Raw genomic sequence first — 18590 nt, 5'->3', positions numbered from 1 at the left:
GTGGCCCTTCGGGAGGTGCCCTGAGTAAGGCCGAGGTGGCCCTGCGGGAGGTGCCACTGAGTAAGGCCTAGGACTGTCCGGGCCAAAATGACCATCCTCACTACCCGTGCCAAGACCTCGGCACTAATGAGCCATCTCGGTAACTCAGCTTACAATACCCTTTAGGGTCAGATTCCACAACTCGGTAAGGGCCTTCCCATTTCGGGCATAATTTCCCCTGCGGCTCAGCTCGGCTGACTGAATTTTTCCTCAGAACCAAGTCTCCAGGCTGGAATTGAGCGGTGTCATCTCAACGTTCGAGGTGGACGATCTTCCTTTCACTATTCGATCGAAAATACTCCGGCGGTCCCGGAGTTGGATTGAAGTGCCACTTGGGCCGGGTTCACCTCGGCCGGTGTCTCTCCTCCGGGGATCTGGCCCCGTGCGAGATGCTTGGGCTTCTCGCTTCATGCGGTTCACATCCTCACTTCGGATTCCCTGGTCCACTCTATCCCAGAGTTCCCGAAGTGTACGGGGGTACTCCCGATGGATTTCAGTGTTGAAGATTCCCGCCACCAATCCGTTGGTAAAGGCCGCGATAGTTACCTGCTCGTTCTGGTCAGGTATCTGCACATTCTCCTCGTTGAACCTTTGAGTATACGAGCGAAGGGACTCGCCCTGACCCTGTTGCAGGTTCAAGAGGTAAGCTGAAGTCTTGGTGATTGGTCGAAATGATACAAAGCGGTGGATGAACCGGTCTATCAGCTCGTCCAGGGAGGAAATGCTCCCTGGTTCCAGACTCCAGAACCACTTCCGGGCAGTCCCATGTAGGAAGATGGGGAAAGCTCGGCAGATCACAGCGTCGGGGACGCAGTAGAGTCGGAAAGCGGAGATGAAGGCGCGGAGGTGATCCTCGGGGTCACCTCGGCCATCGTAGGTGTGCAAGTTTGGGAGCTTGAAGTTCGGGGGAACCATCTCCCCATTGATGTCATCAGTAAAGGGCGGAGCCCTCATGTACTCAGAAGCTAGGCCTCCGGGACGCCGAGGTGGGTCCTCGGCTCGTTTTCCCAGTAGTCCCCGAGAAAACGCTCGGGAGATGGAGGCAATCTTGGAGGTTGCCTTGGATGAGGCTCGCCTGGAGGTGCTCCGAGATAGACGCCTATCTTCGGAGTCCTCGCCTGAGGGCACTTCAGGGGACTTCGTCGGTCTCCTCTTGGAAGACTCGGCTTTTTCTTTTCCCTGCCTCTTGAGGTACCTTCCTAGTTCCTCAAAGATGTTGGGGTTGTCCGTGACAAACTCGGCCATCTTGGCGATGGCCTCCTCATTGTTGGGCTGGGTCCTTTGGGACCCATGTTCCTCAGAGATACGGTCTTGCTGGGCTCCGGATGTCTGCCCAGCCCCAGTTGAGGGAACTCTTCCGCTTCTGGAGCGCGTGGATCTCATTTTAGCAGTATTCTCGTTCCCACAGACGGCGCCAATTGAAGAGGTGATTTTTGGTTGGTAGCTGAGCCGACCTGAATCAGTCCTCTCTGAGATGAGGTGAGGTGAATTCGTGTGTCCGAAGTCGACCTCCTTGTCTGAAGTGAATGGCGGGGCTTCTCCCCTGGGATCACTCCGACGATCAAGTTAGTATGAGAACGAGAAATATGCTAGAGTATGAGCAAATGAACAGTGTATGCTTACTTGTTGGGAGTGTGTCTGGGGTATTTATAGAGGGAGAGTAGAGGACAAAGCGGAGGGCTTATGCTGGTGGGACCCACCCTCTGGTCATTACGGCTCTGTCCCGTGTCAGGAGGTCTGACTCTGACACTGTAACTGCCTGGGCATGATGACGGGGAGTATTGTGCAGGTGCCATTAAGTGCCTCCAGTGCTTTTCAGATAAAGCACTGGTCCTGGGTGATGTCAGATGGTTTGACATCATCAGCGTGCAGCTGAGGTGGGGGTGCCGAGGTCGGCTACACAGTAGGCTAGGGAAACGGCCGAGGTCGAGCTCAGGGATGATGCCCGGGACACGGATGAGCTCTGATGAGGGACGAGGTGAGTTCACCTCGGCCACTCGGGATGGCCGAGGTGAGCATCCTCAGATACATTCGATCAAAATCAATCTTGTGTCTATGGTGACAGCTATGGCCTGAGCTGTTGAAAAAACAAGCAGAGGGAGAAAACTGCTCGGGCCGGGCTTGGCAATTCAGAATAATTATTGGGATGGTTCCTGATTTGTCAATCAGAAATCCTTATCTAAAAGGAGCGGCGGAGATGTATGAAAATGGATGGGATGCTCACATTTGTGTTTATGAAGACATCTCAACAAACGGATGGCCGGTCGACATTTATGCTTTTAAATCATGTAATTGCAGGCACGGAAGATGCTGTTAAACTAGCAAAATTCTTGACACCTTCAGCTTAGGAGTCTCAAAGGTCAGTTTTGTTTTTTCTTATTTTTGTTCCTCATCCATCATCTTTCTTTATTGGCCTTGTTTTGATTGCAGTTTTCTACGTAAAAAATTTTAAGTTTTTCATGAATATATTTTTTAATTATTTTTTACTTAACGTATGTTTAATCGTTACAGTATAATATATTTCTACCAAAAAAAAAAACTCCTCAAATAGCAATCTGAACAGGGTCTTAAAAGTTTCTATCTCACCAATGTTCTTGTTATGGAAATAAACATTATGTATAGGTATAATTAAAATTGACACCACTTATCAAGCACATCCTTAGTTATTTTGTCCAAATTTACCATTATTTAATTTGCTGTATTTTTATTTTTAAGCATTGCAATTACTAATATACTAAGATTTATAAATTGATGAACAGCAAATCATCCTTTCATGTTAATCAGTAGTGAAACTAATCAAGTCAACCACGCGGTCGACTCCCTTACACTAAATTATTAGTTGTTCAAGAAAAGAAGCAATCAAGACAATTAATTAAGAACAATTTTTTTAGCCATCATGACAAATTCTCTGCAAGACTAGCTTAACTCTTTAACTGGATTATACTGAAATAAACAATTCGATTCAAATTTTTGGTCAAATCAGCCCTGTTAACCTGGAACAGACAAGGGCAAAGGAAAACAATACGTCAAGAGAAGACAACTGAAGCATCCAACTTGTCCACTAGTTTCTTTCTTAATCTGGTTGTCACTTTTGCTGAATTTATATCAATCAAGTAACCGGATGATCATACTTTAAATCTGAAAGGCTGTCCATGACTTCCAATGGGCTATCCTTTTGTGATGGTTGGAGAGTACCCTACAACAATTATGGCTTCTTCCGGAAGTGATCATGAAGTTGGTGTTTCTTGTTGGTTGAGTAGATACTGTAAATAAACAAAGCTAAACCAAAAAGAAAAGGAAAAAACATATACACGTTCCCACCAACTCTTCTTCCTCTTGGGATGTCCCCATCCATCAACTTACCACACTTTCATTCATTTACTCATTCAAAGACACTGGACTGGAGGCTGGAGGCTGGCTGTTTCCCAACCAATACTTGCCAACTGTGCACTGCCCAGTTGCCCCACCACCCTCCAAATAAATGCCATAGCTTTCTCGTTCTCTCGACACTCCTCCATCCCTCTAATATATAGAAAGCCGCTCCAGCTAGTAAGCCACAGGAGGAGGGCACAAATTGCAGGAGGAATCAGAAATGGCATCGCGTACTGTTTGTGTCATGGATGCCTCTGGACGTTTAGGTTCAACCTTAGTCGACAGGCTGCTGAAAAGAGGATACACTGTCCATGCTGCTGTTCAAACTGAAGGTTCATTTTTTTTTTAAACTCAATTTTTGCACGTGTGTCGTGAATCTTATTTTATCACTCGTCAAAAGTGTACTTTCGCATTGATATGTTCAAGTAATGAAATTGAAGTATGTATGGTCATTTTCATCAGTATCTTCATTATAACAAAAGTTTGTTTTGGATTCATATATCAGGGGATTTGGCATCATTTAGTGGATTAGCAAATGACAACAAGAATTTGAAGGTGTTTCACTCGGACCCTTTTGACTATCATAGCGTGGTTGATGCTTTAAAGGGTTGTTCTTGTTTGTTTTACACGTTCGAGCCTCCGCAGGATCATTCCATATATGATGTATGTGCATTCTTTTCCATCACCTTCTGATTTCTGGCTTCTCTTCTATTCCGAAATAGAACTCCAATGATAAACTTTTTTTCCTTTTCTTGTAAAGTCTGTTACATTTATATTTATGCTGATTTTTTTTTTTGGGGGGTTCAAGGGTGCAGTTAAGTTGGGTCTTGGAAACTATTTATGTCCATTTGAAGTGCAGATATATACAACTTTATATCAATGTCGATTTGATGTATTGGCATGTACATACATATTGCATGCACAAATTAATGCTTCAATTGTTTAAGAGCTCAAACCTAGGGGCCTAGTGTAATTTGTTACATGGATGATTATTCTAAAGGACTACCCGTACTTTAACTGGAAAATCATTAGTGTGTAGGGCAGTTTTTCACAATTACTATGAGTTTGAGAATCTTAATAAGCACGTTGTGCTCTAAAGTATAACCCTGTAGTTATGTGTTTGAGATGTTTTATAAACTGCATTTCGAGTGTCTAATAGGCACTCGGTAGGACGTAATTCGAATATTAAGCTTTTAGATTAGTAAAGTTAATTAGGCAAAGTACGTAAATGCAAGAAAAAGCAATAATTATTGGCATATATATTTACATGGTAGGTCGAGTGTGATTTAGATATGTTAATTAATGAGCACTCAAACCCTTATAAATTTTAGGCTTCAAAATGATTAAAATAAAAATTAAGGATGTAAAGTTGGAGTCCAGGTAAAAGTGTAAAAGGAGATGAAAATCTCCTCAATAATAGTCCTTGGTAGTTGGTATACATCCTTCAAGCAAGTTAATAGAATTAATGAAAGCTAGCTAATCCCCTAATATACAGTTACTTGTCAATTTTAATTAGTATTGGCCAATTGCATTGGTTTTCACATCCTTATCAATCACGAACCTGAACTATGAGGTATATAAATTTGATTAGTCATAAGAATAGTGATATTCGACCTAGAACCAAAAAAAAAAAAAATCTGGATTTATGATATCTTAAATGGATTGGACCAGGGCAATAGTAACTGATTTTGTACACTATATTATACCCCTGATTAATTTAACCCCAAAAAGTTGAGGGCTTGAATTAAATGTTTTCCTTTTCATAAGCATTCCTGTAATCAATGTAACTTGATGACGACTTAAAAAAAAAAGAATGATGTATACTAACAACTAGTTCAAAATTTAAGAAGTACTGCTTGTATTTTTAATTAAAAAAACACTTCCCCCAAGTAAGAATGGGTTTATGCAGAAATTGAGAGTTTAAGTTCCTCTAAATGGTGAATCTGTGCCTTGATTCATCTTGGTTGCTATGTGTTGAAGGAAATGGTCCCATAAAAACCTGCCAGAAAATGATATGCTGTCAAGCTATTTATGTTGTCCCGGAACAATATACCATGGAAGACATATTGCTACCGTGTTTTAGTGCCTAAAAGCTTAAAGTCAAAAGGTCATCCAAATTGCCAATCTAAGTTTTGATTTGAAGTTTGTGATTCAGACATACTTCTAGGGGAAAAAAAGAATCTATAATCTCTTTTTTTTAACCAAGTTATGAAATTAGAATGAGATTTTTAGCTAAAATCCTAATCCCAAAAGAAAAAAGATTTTGAAAATAATACAATACTGCTATGTATGACAGGAAAATATGGTTGAAGTGGAGGTTAGAGCAGCACACAATGTAGTGGAAGCATGTGATCAGACAGACACCATGGAAAAAGTTGTTTTTACATCCTCAGCCACAGCAGTCATCTGGAGGGATCATCAGATATCAGATTCATCTGCAGAGTTGGATGAGAAAAGTTGGAGTGAAATCAACTTTTGTCGTAAATTCAAGGTATGATATAGCAAGGAATGATTACAACTTCTTTTGGGCTAACCTCCTCTTCTTGTGATATAGATGCAATTGCAATATATATTAGATGTCAGCATATTTGTAACATCAGATTTTCTGCCAAAAAAAAAAAAAGAAGAAAAAATTGCAGCTAAGAAATCTGATGATTATCATGCATAATGGTTAAGCTATGACGACGATAGACATATTCTATCAAAATTAATCTTGTGTCTATGGTGACAGCTATGGCATGCGCTGTCGAAAACGCTGGCAGAGAAAACTGCTTGGGCCTTGGCAATGGACAGAGGAGTAAGCATGGTGTCTATCAATGCAGGATTATTGATGGCTCCTGATTTGTCAATCAGAAACCCTTATCTAAAAGGGGCGGCAGAGATGTATGAAAATGGGCTGTTAGCAACTGTGGATTTAGATTTCTTGGTGGATGCTCACATCTGTGTTTCTGAAGACATCTCAACGTATGGTCGATATTTATGCTTTAATCATGTAATTACAAACACAGAAGATGCTGTTAAACTAGCAAAATTATCGACAGCTTCAGCTTCAGAGTCTCAAAGGTCAGTTTTGTTTTTTTCTTAGTTTTGTTCCTCATCCGTCGGTCTTTCTTTATTGGCCTCGTTTTGATTACAGTTTTACGCTTTTCGTGAACACATTTTTACTTCCTATATGTCAAATCGTTATAATATATTTTTTTACAAAAAAAAAAAAAAAAACACTCCTCAAATAGCAATCTAAACCGGCTCTTAAATAAAAGTTTTTTTTATCTCACCAATGTTCTTGGTTCTTGGATTGAAATATTAATTATTTTCTTGTTATTGTACAGTCATGATGAGGCCAAAGTCAACGAAAGGATGATTCAACAGAGAATAAGCAACAAGAAACTGAACAAAGTAATGGTTGATTTCGACTGTGGATCCCAGCTGGTTGACTGATATGTGCACACATCCTGCAGTTGGCAATCCTTAAATTTGGTTGAGAGTTCTTTAAATATGGCAGGGTCCAGAATGTGGGCATAAGCTGTTAGTTGAAGCAACTACAGATATAAACGAGGAGATGACAAACTGAAATCATACAGAGGCAACATTTACAATTATACTATACCATAAAGGATAGCCTAAAAGATGTACATGTATGCACATATACATGTCTGTGCATATGGAAGTACGTTGTATGCATCTACATATATTTGTCTGAGCATGTGCATGCTTAGATACATATCTATGCGATTGCATAAACATTAAAGCAAAAGATAGTATGTAGATAAACTAATGGATGAAGCAAGTATGATAGTACCAAAATGTTATTGTAGGCCGAAAAAGGCATCCTTTTCATCTCATCTTCATGAAAATGTACTATATTTGATGATTAAATGAAATAAAAATAACCAAAGCAGAGCTCACCCAGATTCCCAGAAAATCTACCTTCCAAAATTAATGGATCTCCACATGAATACCATCAGTACTATGACTCTCCAAAAACTGAAGTTTAAGCATTTGGCCATATTACTTTATAGATCAAAAACCAAAAGTTTGATGTGGACCTTTATATTGCCATTTAATCAGATAATGCTATCTCAACTGCATGCTCCAATGGTTATTACACATTTACTACCACATACATGAAACAAGTTCGTAAACAATGAGAAGATAATACACAAGTGCATCTTGAATATTAGCTGCAAAGAAACTGTAGTTCTACAATGTGGGCTGGTAGGGATATGGGGAAGTGGACGGTCACAAGAGGGTGAGGGCCCAAAGGCCCAAAGGCCCATGACTTGCTCTTTTGGTTTGATGCCAAACCAAAACCTCTCTTAGTTGGGGCGTGGACTCCCTAATACTCTCTTGAACTGGTGCCCTTAGCACAATTAAATTCATTTATCTCCACTACATTTATAACCACCAAAAGGAGATACTTCTTTATAAAAGTTTCGATGTGGGATACAAAGGCACACTCAACACATTAGATATGCTAGTGGTGAATAGAAAATGACTAAACAGTCTAATACTCAAGGTCCTTTATTTCTCATGATTGTGCATGTGCTTTTCCTTTCCCATTGTTCAAGTACAAAGATATTCATTCAACTTAAGTCGAAGAATACTATGGTGCATATATGAGTATAAAGCTATTTTTCTTTGTATATTAACACACAAAAAAAAAAAAAAAATGAAAGGCCATGGGTGTTGCAAGTGTGGAGATTTAGGAATGGATCAGAGTTACATGTCTTCTGTCCTCCTTTTCTTTGCTCTACTCCAAGTAGCCATGTACAACATCTACTGTAGCATAAAGAAAACTGTCAGAGCATGTGTAATTAATTGTTCATTATAATCTTTCACTTCTGTTTTGCTATACCTAGTTAACTCGTGCTTCTGCCACCAAGTCCAGTATCCACCCCCCTCCTGTTTTTCTAGAGTTTATCCTTGTATAACAAACTGACTAATAAAGGCTCAACAAGAAGCTATTTGACACTAAATCTCTATAACATGAACATTAATTTGACCATTGAATGAGTAAGATGTACTACCTGTGTGACCAAATATTCTACCTCAGAGATGTTTCAAACAAGTCCCCAAGCATGCTTTTAGTTCAGATAAATCATTGACCAGTAGCAAGACAACAATACACAAACAAACATCAAGCAGAACTGTTTCTTGAAGCACAAAGTAAACTAACTTAAGGAGGAGAGCAAATATATACCTCTTTTGGTTTGGAAAAACTTGTCCGGAACTCCTCAGTGAGGACATGATATAGGTACTTGTAGAATCTTGTCATAACTTTGCGAAACAAAGACAATACTTGCTGCCTTTCTATGTTCATTTTACCCTGTTACGAAAGAAAGATTCATAAAAAACCTGGGTCTATGGCTAAAACATGTATGCAGTCAATTAAAAGAAATCTTACTGGACTCCTTTTCTAGACCAATTAACTAGAACCAAAATGCTGTACCAAATTTATGTAAAGTACTTGAAGAAAGTAATTCCAATTGAGCTTCAGTTTCATATTTCCTGACCTCAATATAAGTTACGTCATGGAGCTGCAAGCCCATACAAAGCAGGATAGATGCTTGCAGGTATGATAATGTAACTGGAAGCTGCTCCTCAAAATAGCATCGAGCAAGTAGTGGCACCATATCCCCGACCTGTAAAATGCAAGAAGTAGAACATAGATCAATTCACCTCGTTCAAGCTGAAAACTGATAAGTGAATTCAGATACGATCATTTGACAGTATAACTACTTTCTGATGCTTTCATTTGAATCCAAGAGGCTATAAAGGGGAAGATGAAATAAGGAGAAAAAGCTATATAAGAGGGACTAAAATGTTCTTCTTCTATCTTAAACACGAACTGATGCATGTTTTGATGTATCTATGGATCTTCCATCTACAAAACCAATCAGCACAGAGCAGTATACTTAATGTGCCAGGAATTACTACACAAGCAACACAGGACAACAAGATCTGAATAATGTAGTAGTTATTACATATGGCTCTTTCAATATAACTTAGTAGACATGGAAGAACCAAGCTAGCTCTCTTATTTGTTGTCATCAGGGAGGATTCGATCAGAAACTTTTACGGTCACATTTTCTTTCACCCTTTGTTAACTGATGACATTCTCTTTTAACAGCTTAATCCTTCATGTGGAACAAAATCTTTAACATCATTTTCTAGACAAGATCTGATAAAATCAAATTGCATGGCTTTGTCTGCGGGAGTGACAAGTTTCCTTTTTTTAAAATTTTTTTCTTTTTCTCCTCGATGTTTTTCTTTTTCAACTTTCCCCATTTTGGTAATAGAAAGTTTGAGAGAAAGAAATAGACAATCCAATGAAGAATTCACCAGCCATGAATATTTCAAGATACATGGATCTCAAAAAATCTGTAAGAAAAACAATGGAGCCTTACCGTCTTATAAATAACAACAGGAGAAGTAAAAAACATCAAAGAGTAAAGAATGCCAATCACCTTTGTATATTCTTTGCAGTTGTTGGCTTATGCCTCTAACAATTTCAAGTCATCTGCTGATATAATTAATTTCATCAGCATGGAACGTTCACGATTGGAGGACATCAAAGGTTCATGATCCAAGTAGTTGATTTTTGGGTCCAAGATGCTATTCACAAGGACAGGAGGTCAGCAACTAAGCAAAGTGCATGTCAAACTAAATATTTAGTCATATCTACCTCATAGCAAGCTTGTAATGCAGTTCTTGAAAGCACAAAGGTAGGCGCCGCATGAACCTTTGCCTGAAACCTGCAAAACACAATCCAGCACGTTATAATATACCATTTTGTATAGTCAATTAACACAAAAGCTTGTTAAATCATGTGCAGGATGCTCTGGTTGGGTATTTACGCTGGTAAAAAGGATGCAGAAAACCAGGAGAACACACTCTACTCCGTTCCATTTCATTAGCTTCCAAAGGCTTAAGGACCATGCAACTGTGCTCTCCAGTCATATTATTCTGATCCACAAAGTATCTTAGTTGGATTAGATGAGACAACCAAAATAAAACTAATTAGGAAGTGTCAAAAGATTATTACCGGAGTGTCACAGATATAAAAAGGAACAATTTATGTTTCTTCCAGAAACGAAAGAGATCACCATTCAGCCCAAATGAAGCACCAATATAGTCAACTTTTTCAGGCAATCGTTCTTTCAGATGCATGAGGAGAGGAGGAAGGTTCTCCCTAGGGGATACCTTTTCTTCCAGCAAGGAAACCTGCAAATGCAAGTGCTCATGTAACAGTTGCTTATGCAATGTTTACAAAGAGAAACTTGGGAAGGTACAGGAAGAGGGTGATATTCCCCTTACCCACCCCAAGGACCTCCAGACATCTTGAAGGAGAAGCCAAGCTAACATACAGGGCTCCTGTTCAGCATTCTAGCATGGTTCATGGGATAACAAAGAAGCAGAGAGGAGGTAAGAACCAAACATTGAGATACGAAATCTGCTCAATAACATGATCAGACACCAACAAAATCCTTAACTAGAGATTTTGGCAAATGCAGTCTGAAGATATATGTTTGTTCTAAGAAGTCCTTCCTCCATTTTTTTCCTTCACCTAGCAATTTATTGTGGTGATCGTCATGGGAAAGGAAAAAAGGAATGTGATCACTTTAAATTTGAAACTAACTAATAGAAGGGAGTGTTTTATATTGTATAAAGGGACCAAGAAAGGTAACACCAAAAGCAGAGCTCTTGCTTCATGTAGAGTCAGATAAGCTTCACCAGTTCATAGCGTAATAAGATAAATGAGAGGCCAAAGTGCCAAACCTTCTCAGCTGCTTCTGTCACCTTCTCTGGTAGTGTTGTCTCCTCTTTTGTTTGAATATCTATTTCACTGATATGAGACAACTGCCCTTCATAATACCTGCATGGCAAACTAGCATAAGTATTCTACATGCAGAAGTTGTGCGTCTAATGCGAGTGCCGTTAAAAAAAAAAAAAGGCCTAGCAATGTAATGTATTTTCTGTGGACATGCAAATATTTATCTCAGCAGATACTCCAAATAACATACAAAAGTTACATAACCAGCCTTTTCTTTTATTTTCACCAAATCAGAATATAAAATTCTCTAAATCTTGATTTTCATTCTGACTTCACAAACTCACAATTCTCTGTCAAAACAAAATTTAAAGCTACTAGAGCAAATCAATTGTAGTGGTGCTAGATCTAACAATCTGCATTTAATCGAAGAAAGCAAGAAGTATGCTAATATTCATATCATAGGACTCCTAAACTACCAATTTCCATTGTCTAACTCATAGCTCAAAAAACCATCTAATGTCAGGCTCCCATAAGATAATGAACTTGAGCAATAATAGTAACAATAATTGATTAAAATAACACACTACTAGTGGATGAGACAAGTTTAGAGTTCATTTATTTTACTTAGCTTTTGCTTCCAAGTCCACTTTAAGGCATCACATGACACAGGCCTAGTAACAAGCTCAGCTGTCAACACATTGTTAATGGAAGGGTCATACATCTTGATCCAAAATGACAAATCACCATTAATTAACACATGCATTACAAATTTTTTATCAGTCAATGAAGCTTTCAGTTCTTAGTAATCTATTTGATATGATTTCAACTTGTGCTCCTAGCACCGCATTCTAATATTGTGTAAGACTTTCATAAAAAGGTGAACTCCAAAGTATTGCCATTACAAATATAGAGGAAGCAAAAACCAACAACTTATACATCTAAACCAAAATTAAAAGTAGTTTTGTGCTACCAAATGGATGATCTTGGAAGCACGAAACCGCAGAAAAGAGACAATTTGACTGCTAGCCTCTCAGAATCTTTTTGTCAAGCTATCAAATTCATTTGGTATTCATATATCACAATGATTATGTCTTTGAACCACTTTCTTCATGTGTAAAACGCAAATATTAGAGCTATTTTCAGGTGAAACGTCTTTGATGTACATATTTTGCTAAAGAAAAACATATTTTTATGCCTATACACGTAGAACTAAATAGCAATAAACTAGAATGAGGATAGTTTCAGAAAGAAATCTAAAGCCTAAAGTGCCACTAGTGTCAAAGTAATCACTTGCCAAAACTGTTCAGAGCATCAGGACCAAATTAAGCATGGTACATGCAACTTGTGGTTTGAAACTGAAGCATTCTTTTGCACAAAGAGCATATGTCAAGGTGGTAAAAAGAGAAAGCATAAGGAGTGAATTCTTGACAAAAATAAAAGTATAGAACTACCATGCTGCATAAAAAAGATATTCCATTACACACAAACCACTGTGCAATTACTCATTGGACAGTACGGTCTCATTTCTTTAAACACCTTGAAGTACAACAAAAGTTTCGAAAACTAACCTTTTTAACTGATCCAAAGCAGCTGAGCCATAACCATGCTGTCCAACATGAAAAAATGAAGCCATAAACATATAGTGGGAAAGTAGCAAGTGCACAGGTTCTCTTTAAACAAAATAATGAACCTAGAGAAAGGGGAAGAATCACAAGGGTTATGTAGTACAGCCAAAGCACTTGGATGGACAGCTATTCTAACAACACGAGCACCTGATAGAGAAGGAAATCCTGTATCTTCAAACACTTCACAAAACTTCCATGGTATCTGATGACCAGAAGGAAGACAACCTTTATGCAAGCATTGCAATGCTGAATCTCGAGAAATTTGTCCTTCAAGCCAGACCTGCAAGAAAGGACAACCAATGATTGCCACCAAAATTTACTTGCTGGTGCTCAAGCTGAAGAATGAAACACAAAGCACTGAACTTTAGGTATCCAATGAAAAATTCCACTTGTTAGGTCAACAGAAACCAAAGAAGAATACTCAGACTGGTGATCAGGATGAAGAAGAGTATTCCAGATATTGTTATACCAAAAGTAATAAATATGGAGCATAAGTAGTTAGAATTAATAATCCTACAACTATACAAGACCATTAGTTAATGTTAAAAGGGAGGAACAATATGGACATACAAGAGGAAAGACTGTGACAACTTCAGAAGCTGATCAGCATCCTAGGTACTCTATCTTTGTGAAACCTCTTGTATTAATGAACATCCAATGAGAATGAGCTTAATGAAACACCAACAAAAAGAACAAACACACTGTCATAGGTGACAGCCAAAATACAAAAATAATTTGGAAATGTGGGAGCAACATTAAAATTCATGGTTCATTCAGATAGGTTCAAATAAACTTGTGATTCCAAGGAAGTCTGCCAAGTTTAAAATTCATGGAGGTCTGCCAAGTTTAAAATAAAAGCCAAAGTTCCAAAAGAGAACATCATTAACGAAAGCATTAAATGCCAAACAATTGAGAAGCCTTCAGCTTAAATGTTTGCACTGAGCTGAAAAATGTTCTATAGGTCTTTATAAAGGTTTATGTGTCCAGCTACTTATTGCATGGAAATAGAATATATTCTTTCAAGCATTCTTTAAGATTTTATGTCTTAAACAATTTATCTTGTAAATGGAGAGCAGATCTCTGTAGACAGAAAAAGACAAACACATCCTATGCATTTACTGGATTCATGCTCACACAAAGGGTACTGTTTACCTAACATATGCATTGATACATATTTGCTGTAAATACCGCTTCCTGCTTCAAAGTAAGTTTCGAAGGCATAAATATAATGCCCGTAAAAACGAAATTACAAATCAGTATCTGAATGTCATGAGGCAGCCGTATATTCGGAACTTCAGGACTTACATTGCCCAGCCTAGGGCTATAAGTAGAGGAAATCGGAAGAAAGAAAAAGAAAGCAAGAAAAATTCAGAGGCCAGAGCTAGAAATCTTAGGCATCAATCTAAGTTGGATGAGAATCTCAGAAGGCTTCACATGCAAGAGATTTGTGAGGAGCGAGGTTCTCTTTAAATAAGAAGAGACATATGTCTCGTAGATAGATTCTAAACCTACTCCTTCAACTAGGGCTTCAAACTTTACCCTTGAAAGATATAAAACAATAACACAAAAGATGAATGAACTTTAGACTACAAGAAAGACCAAACTGCCCAAATTAATAAAATCGCAGCAAAATAACAGTATAGCGGGTAGGTATAATATTTGTAATGAAAAACCATATGATGGAAAAGGCAAAAGACTAAATAAATGGTAGGATGAATCAGAAACATATCTTGTTTATTCTCACACTTTTCAGAAAACCAAGAGGTCAATAAATATACAAGATTAGAACCAATCTAGTCCCTAAAATCAAGTTATCAATCTAATCTCTCGAATTGAGCTATCAAGTCCATCAATTGAAACCCTTGAATCCAGTTATAAAGATCCTACAATCAATCTATTCAGATTCAACTACAACTAAAGTAATGCATTGACTTATTTAAGACGATACTTAAATGAAGATTGTTAATATTTCTTCTGGAAAAAAGTCTAACACTCACAAGTTATTCAAACTTATGCATAATCGAACCTAAAAGAAAAAAATAAAGAAATATATAGAAGTTTACTTCTATAACTCTTAAGCACCATTCAAAGATCATAGAGGTACACTCAGAAAATTTAACATCTTTAGACCACAGACACTAACTGAAGGATGCAAGTTTTAATTTTGAAGAAAAGATGATGCCAAAACCAAAAAGCTTTGGTGGCAATCAGTAGGTTTGGGCTTCATACCCAAATCCGAGAAAATTATTTTGCATTTCTTTGTGGATTGAATATTTTCAGAGAATTAGGAAATACTGTAGATCATGTCAAGTCACAAGAACAACTGATTCAAGGCCATCAATCTCCTTTGGAAAACCTTAGCCCTGTTATATTTGTTCAAATTTTGCAACTTGTCAAATGCCAAATTTCAAATTTTGTAATCAATTATTTCTGCTCAAGTACCAATTGCGAGTCAAAAGATCAGCAAAGTAAAGAAAATTAGGAAAGTGTACTCACCTGAAGTACACGGAAAATGTCAGGAAGAATGTTCTTGGATTCATCAACAGGACCTGTACAAGAATGCAAATGATTCATCTGAGCTATGAAGAGAAGAATTATCAAGAATATTTAGGCTTGCGCCCAAACCTAGTAGGACAAACAGGTGATGAGCAGGAGCATCAGCCATCCATTGCAAATCATTTGGAGAATTTTTGTAGTGAGATGCAACAAAGAGAGACATTATTTGCTGTATCAACAGATATATAAGGAACAGAGAAAAAAATAAGTTACAAGTCGGGAACTCGAAATGAAGTAAATACAGGTTCATTAAGCAGTCAGGCAGAAACTAAACAAACTTGTCTGAAATGCTACCAAAGAATTCCTAGTACCTGCAAGAATACTTCACTTTCCTTGTGGAAGGAAAACAAAGTGTCTCTGTTGGCATAATACAACTTACATTCACTCGGATGGCAAAACCTAAAAGTGCAACAAGGAGAGAAGTCATAAACCACGTAGACAGAAATTTATTCATCTAGTTCAGAACATGCTAAACCTGCTTATTGGTGGCACAGAACTTGTGGCATCTAAACAAAGTAAATTATTCAGCCAAGACTCTGTAGGATCTCCAGCAGCATATCTGATGGATTCTTTCGGTTCCAACTTCTGAAATTGCCTAACTGCAGCAAGAATATGTGAACACCTTAGCACTAGCTTGAGCACTAGCTTTTTGAACACCTTAGATGCCATTTGACTATCCAGCAAAGTTTTAGGTAGTAACATATGATAGATCCATTTTTCACACTTTCACTGGGTTTATTTACTCATAGCTCTAACATCAAGCAGACACCTTTATCTTCAAAGAATCTTGCTTCTTTAAGGTGACTGCTGGAAAAGCATTTTGATGGAAGCAACATATGTTTTCCAAAGGAGATGTGTGATGCACGCATCATGAAGTATGTGCAATTGTTAAATCCATTCCTTCGAAAGAATCCACCACTCAACTCTTGTTCTTGTCAATCTCAAGTTCAAGCTTAAGTTCCGATCTCACGTAAAGGCATCAGAATGAGTAATTACATCCATGTCCTACATATATGAAAAAGGTTGCCACAATCTCCCTTACGAAAATGAGAATAGAAGATAAAGTCTTACAGATTAAAGTTTTGCCTCACGTTGGAGATATTATTCAAATTCATAAAGGTAGTTAGGCGATGGAAGAAACAGAAACAAATTGTCCTAATATTGAGTTTCTAGGATTATTTGTGAGCTGGCTTAGAGGTGTAGAATATTAGTTCCTCAAGCTACTTCTAAAGGCAATGTTCCTTGTTCCCCAAAAATCCCAAATCTTAAATCCACAGCATGTTACCTGTTTTATGTATTCAAATATTGTGAATGGAGATAGTGACGCATAATGCATTCTATGAACACTATTAGATCCAATTAATGATCAACGAATCTGTGCCAGTTTATCCAAATCTGAGTATGTGTAAAGCTGGAACATGTAAAAGACATCTGCTTCCCTTGAATAAATATGTTCCCTGACTAACTTTGGCCCATACCTCCTCCCATTTGCACCCAAAAAAAAGAGCAAACCCAATGGATAATTCCATACTACCTGTTCATTGGGGCATAGACCTTACACCTACACGCAGTTGAGATTTCCTATACGTAAAATTAGTGTCTTTCAGTTACTACAACGGCTCACCCTTACAGTGATGAATAAAAGAATAAGTCAAAAGAATACCAAATGGACAGCTGTGGATTTCAATCATACACGATTTTCTATTTTCCATGGGCCCATGCATCTACTTAGGAGCTTTTGCAAGATGGCTGACATGCTTAGTTATATAAAATGGAAAGATTAAAGAGGACAGCACAAACCATAACCATTGTGTACAAAGAGCTAAGAGAAGAGAGTGAATGAAGCAGCAAGACAACCAAACCACCTCCTTCAACTGTCTCTATGCTTCTTGCAAGGATGTTTGGAGTAAGTGCTTCAAAATTCTGATTCCAGAATTGCAAAATTTGAAGAAACTACTAATAGATAATACACAGAAGATTATGGAGGTATATTGATGAATCCCTAGACAGACAAATGACTAAATAACTCACCTGTAATATGCACATTCCATATGTATTCTCAAGGATCCTATCTGAGTCTCTGTACAAGCAATATAAAACCCCCCCACTTTCGATGAAAAGTGAAAAGGGATTTACCTTCTCAGGATCAAGAAGTCCTCTTTGCATTAGCTTCTTGACTTGCTTCGCACATTTTTTCTTGTGGCTGGATAATAACAAGCCACAAGCAGCAAAATAAGCACTCATCTCTTTCCAGAAGTTCATACAGTCAGCCATTTAATAGAAGTTTTGTCATCATCTAGTATTAGAATGCAATGCACAGTTCAATAACTACAAACCTACCATAGTAGACAAAGCGATGCTCCTAAGCACAAGTGGATGATAGAGGACAGGTAAGTCTAACACTGGACTAAGCAATTAAATTTGAGCGCAAATCGAGTTCACAATGAACATCTTCTGAGCCTAAAGTTATCCAAACTAACATTGGATAATATCCGTAGAGAAAATAAAATACCTGCTAAGCTCAAGTTTGTCCTTGTAACACCACAAAACGGTTGGTCTAGATTTAATCACAGCTTTACTTAACAGCTAGTATAAATTAACAATCTGCAACAAAAATCCAAGCAATTTAAAACATTAGACCAGAAAAATAAGTATAACAAGCCAAAACTATGGAATTTCGCACTAGTGCTAGAAAACAGACCTGGTCACGAGAGATTTATCACCAATTATTACGAACATAGACCGATGCCTCATCCTTACTCCATTTTCAATCAAATTCCTAATCCGCTCATCAACTTTTTTCCTCATATCGAAATCTTCAAGTAATCATAAAATGTTCAAATATCCGCTGCATCATTATACAGATTTTTCCACAATATACCAGTTGAAATATGTAACTAGCCCCCCTTTAGGACTTTATTATCGAACAGGTGAAACTTCAGAGTACAAACTTATACCACAAAAAAGAAAGAAACTTTAGAGTATGAATAGCCGCTTCACTGCCGCAGGAATCAGATGAGAGAGCTGCCGCCGGCTGAGGGGAAGAGAGATTGCAGCACTGTGTGAACTGTGTGAGAAGTCTTGACGGTTGGAGGGGAGGAAGCAAATCAGCAGAAAGCATGGGCTTGCGAAAGGGTTTATATAGTTTACTCCTTGAGGCAAAAGATTTAGGGGGAATTACACTTTTAGACCCGAAGTTCGGACACTATACTAAAGTGCTCTCT

At 38.1% G+C, this 18590-nt stretch overlaps 1 protein-coding gene and 1 pseudogene across 1 annotated transcript; one reads left to right on the top strand and one right to left on the bottom strand.

Annotated features, from left to right (window-relative positions):
• The first annotated feature begins 3511 nt into the window (after positions 1 to 3511).
• LOC113779797 (cinnamoyl-CoA reductase-like SNL6) lies at positions 3512 to 7253 on the top strand. Its single transcript, XM_027325520.1, has 5 exons — positions 3512 to 3743; positions 3917 to 4074; positions 5708 to 5902; positions 6143 to 6474; positions 6741 to 7253. The coding sequence occupies exons 1-5, from the start codon at positions 3632 to 3634 to the stop codon at positions 6847 to 6849; spliced, it is 906 nt and encodes a 301-aa protein (XP_027181321.1). The 5' UTR covers positions 3512 to 3631; the 3' UTR covers positions 6850 to 7253.
• LOC113780017 lies at positions 6901 to 18174 on the bottom strand (annotated as a pseudogene).
• Between the last annotated feature and the right edge of the window lie 416 nt (positions 18175 to 18590).

Source organism: Coffea eugenioides, chromosome 8 (genome assembly GCF_003713205.1).
Source record: "Coffea eugenioides isolate CCC68of chromosome 8, Ceug_1.0, whole genome shotgun sequence".
Classification (NCBI taxonomy): Eukaryota; Viridiplantae; Streptophyta; class Magnoliopsida; order Gentianales; family Rubiaceae; genus Coffea; species Coffea eugenioides.
This window is presented reverse-complemented; position numbering and strand designations above follow the sequence as displayed.

Coding starts and splice junctions, on each gene's coding strand:
- LOC113779797 (XM_027325520.1), top strand. CDS start 3,632: ATGGCATCGCGTACTGTTTGTGTCATGGATGCCTCTGGACGTTTAGGT. Junction 5,903..6,142: donor ACTTTTGTCGTAAATTCAAG/GTATGATATAGC, acceptor CTATGGTGACAG/CTATGGCATGCGCTGTCGAA. Junction 6,475..6,740: donor TCAGCTTCAGAGTCTCAAAG/GTCAGTTTTGTT, acceptor GTTATTGTACAG/TCATGATGAGGCCAAAGTCA.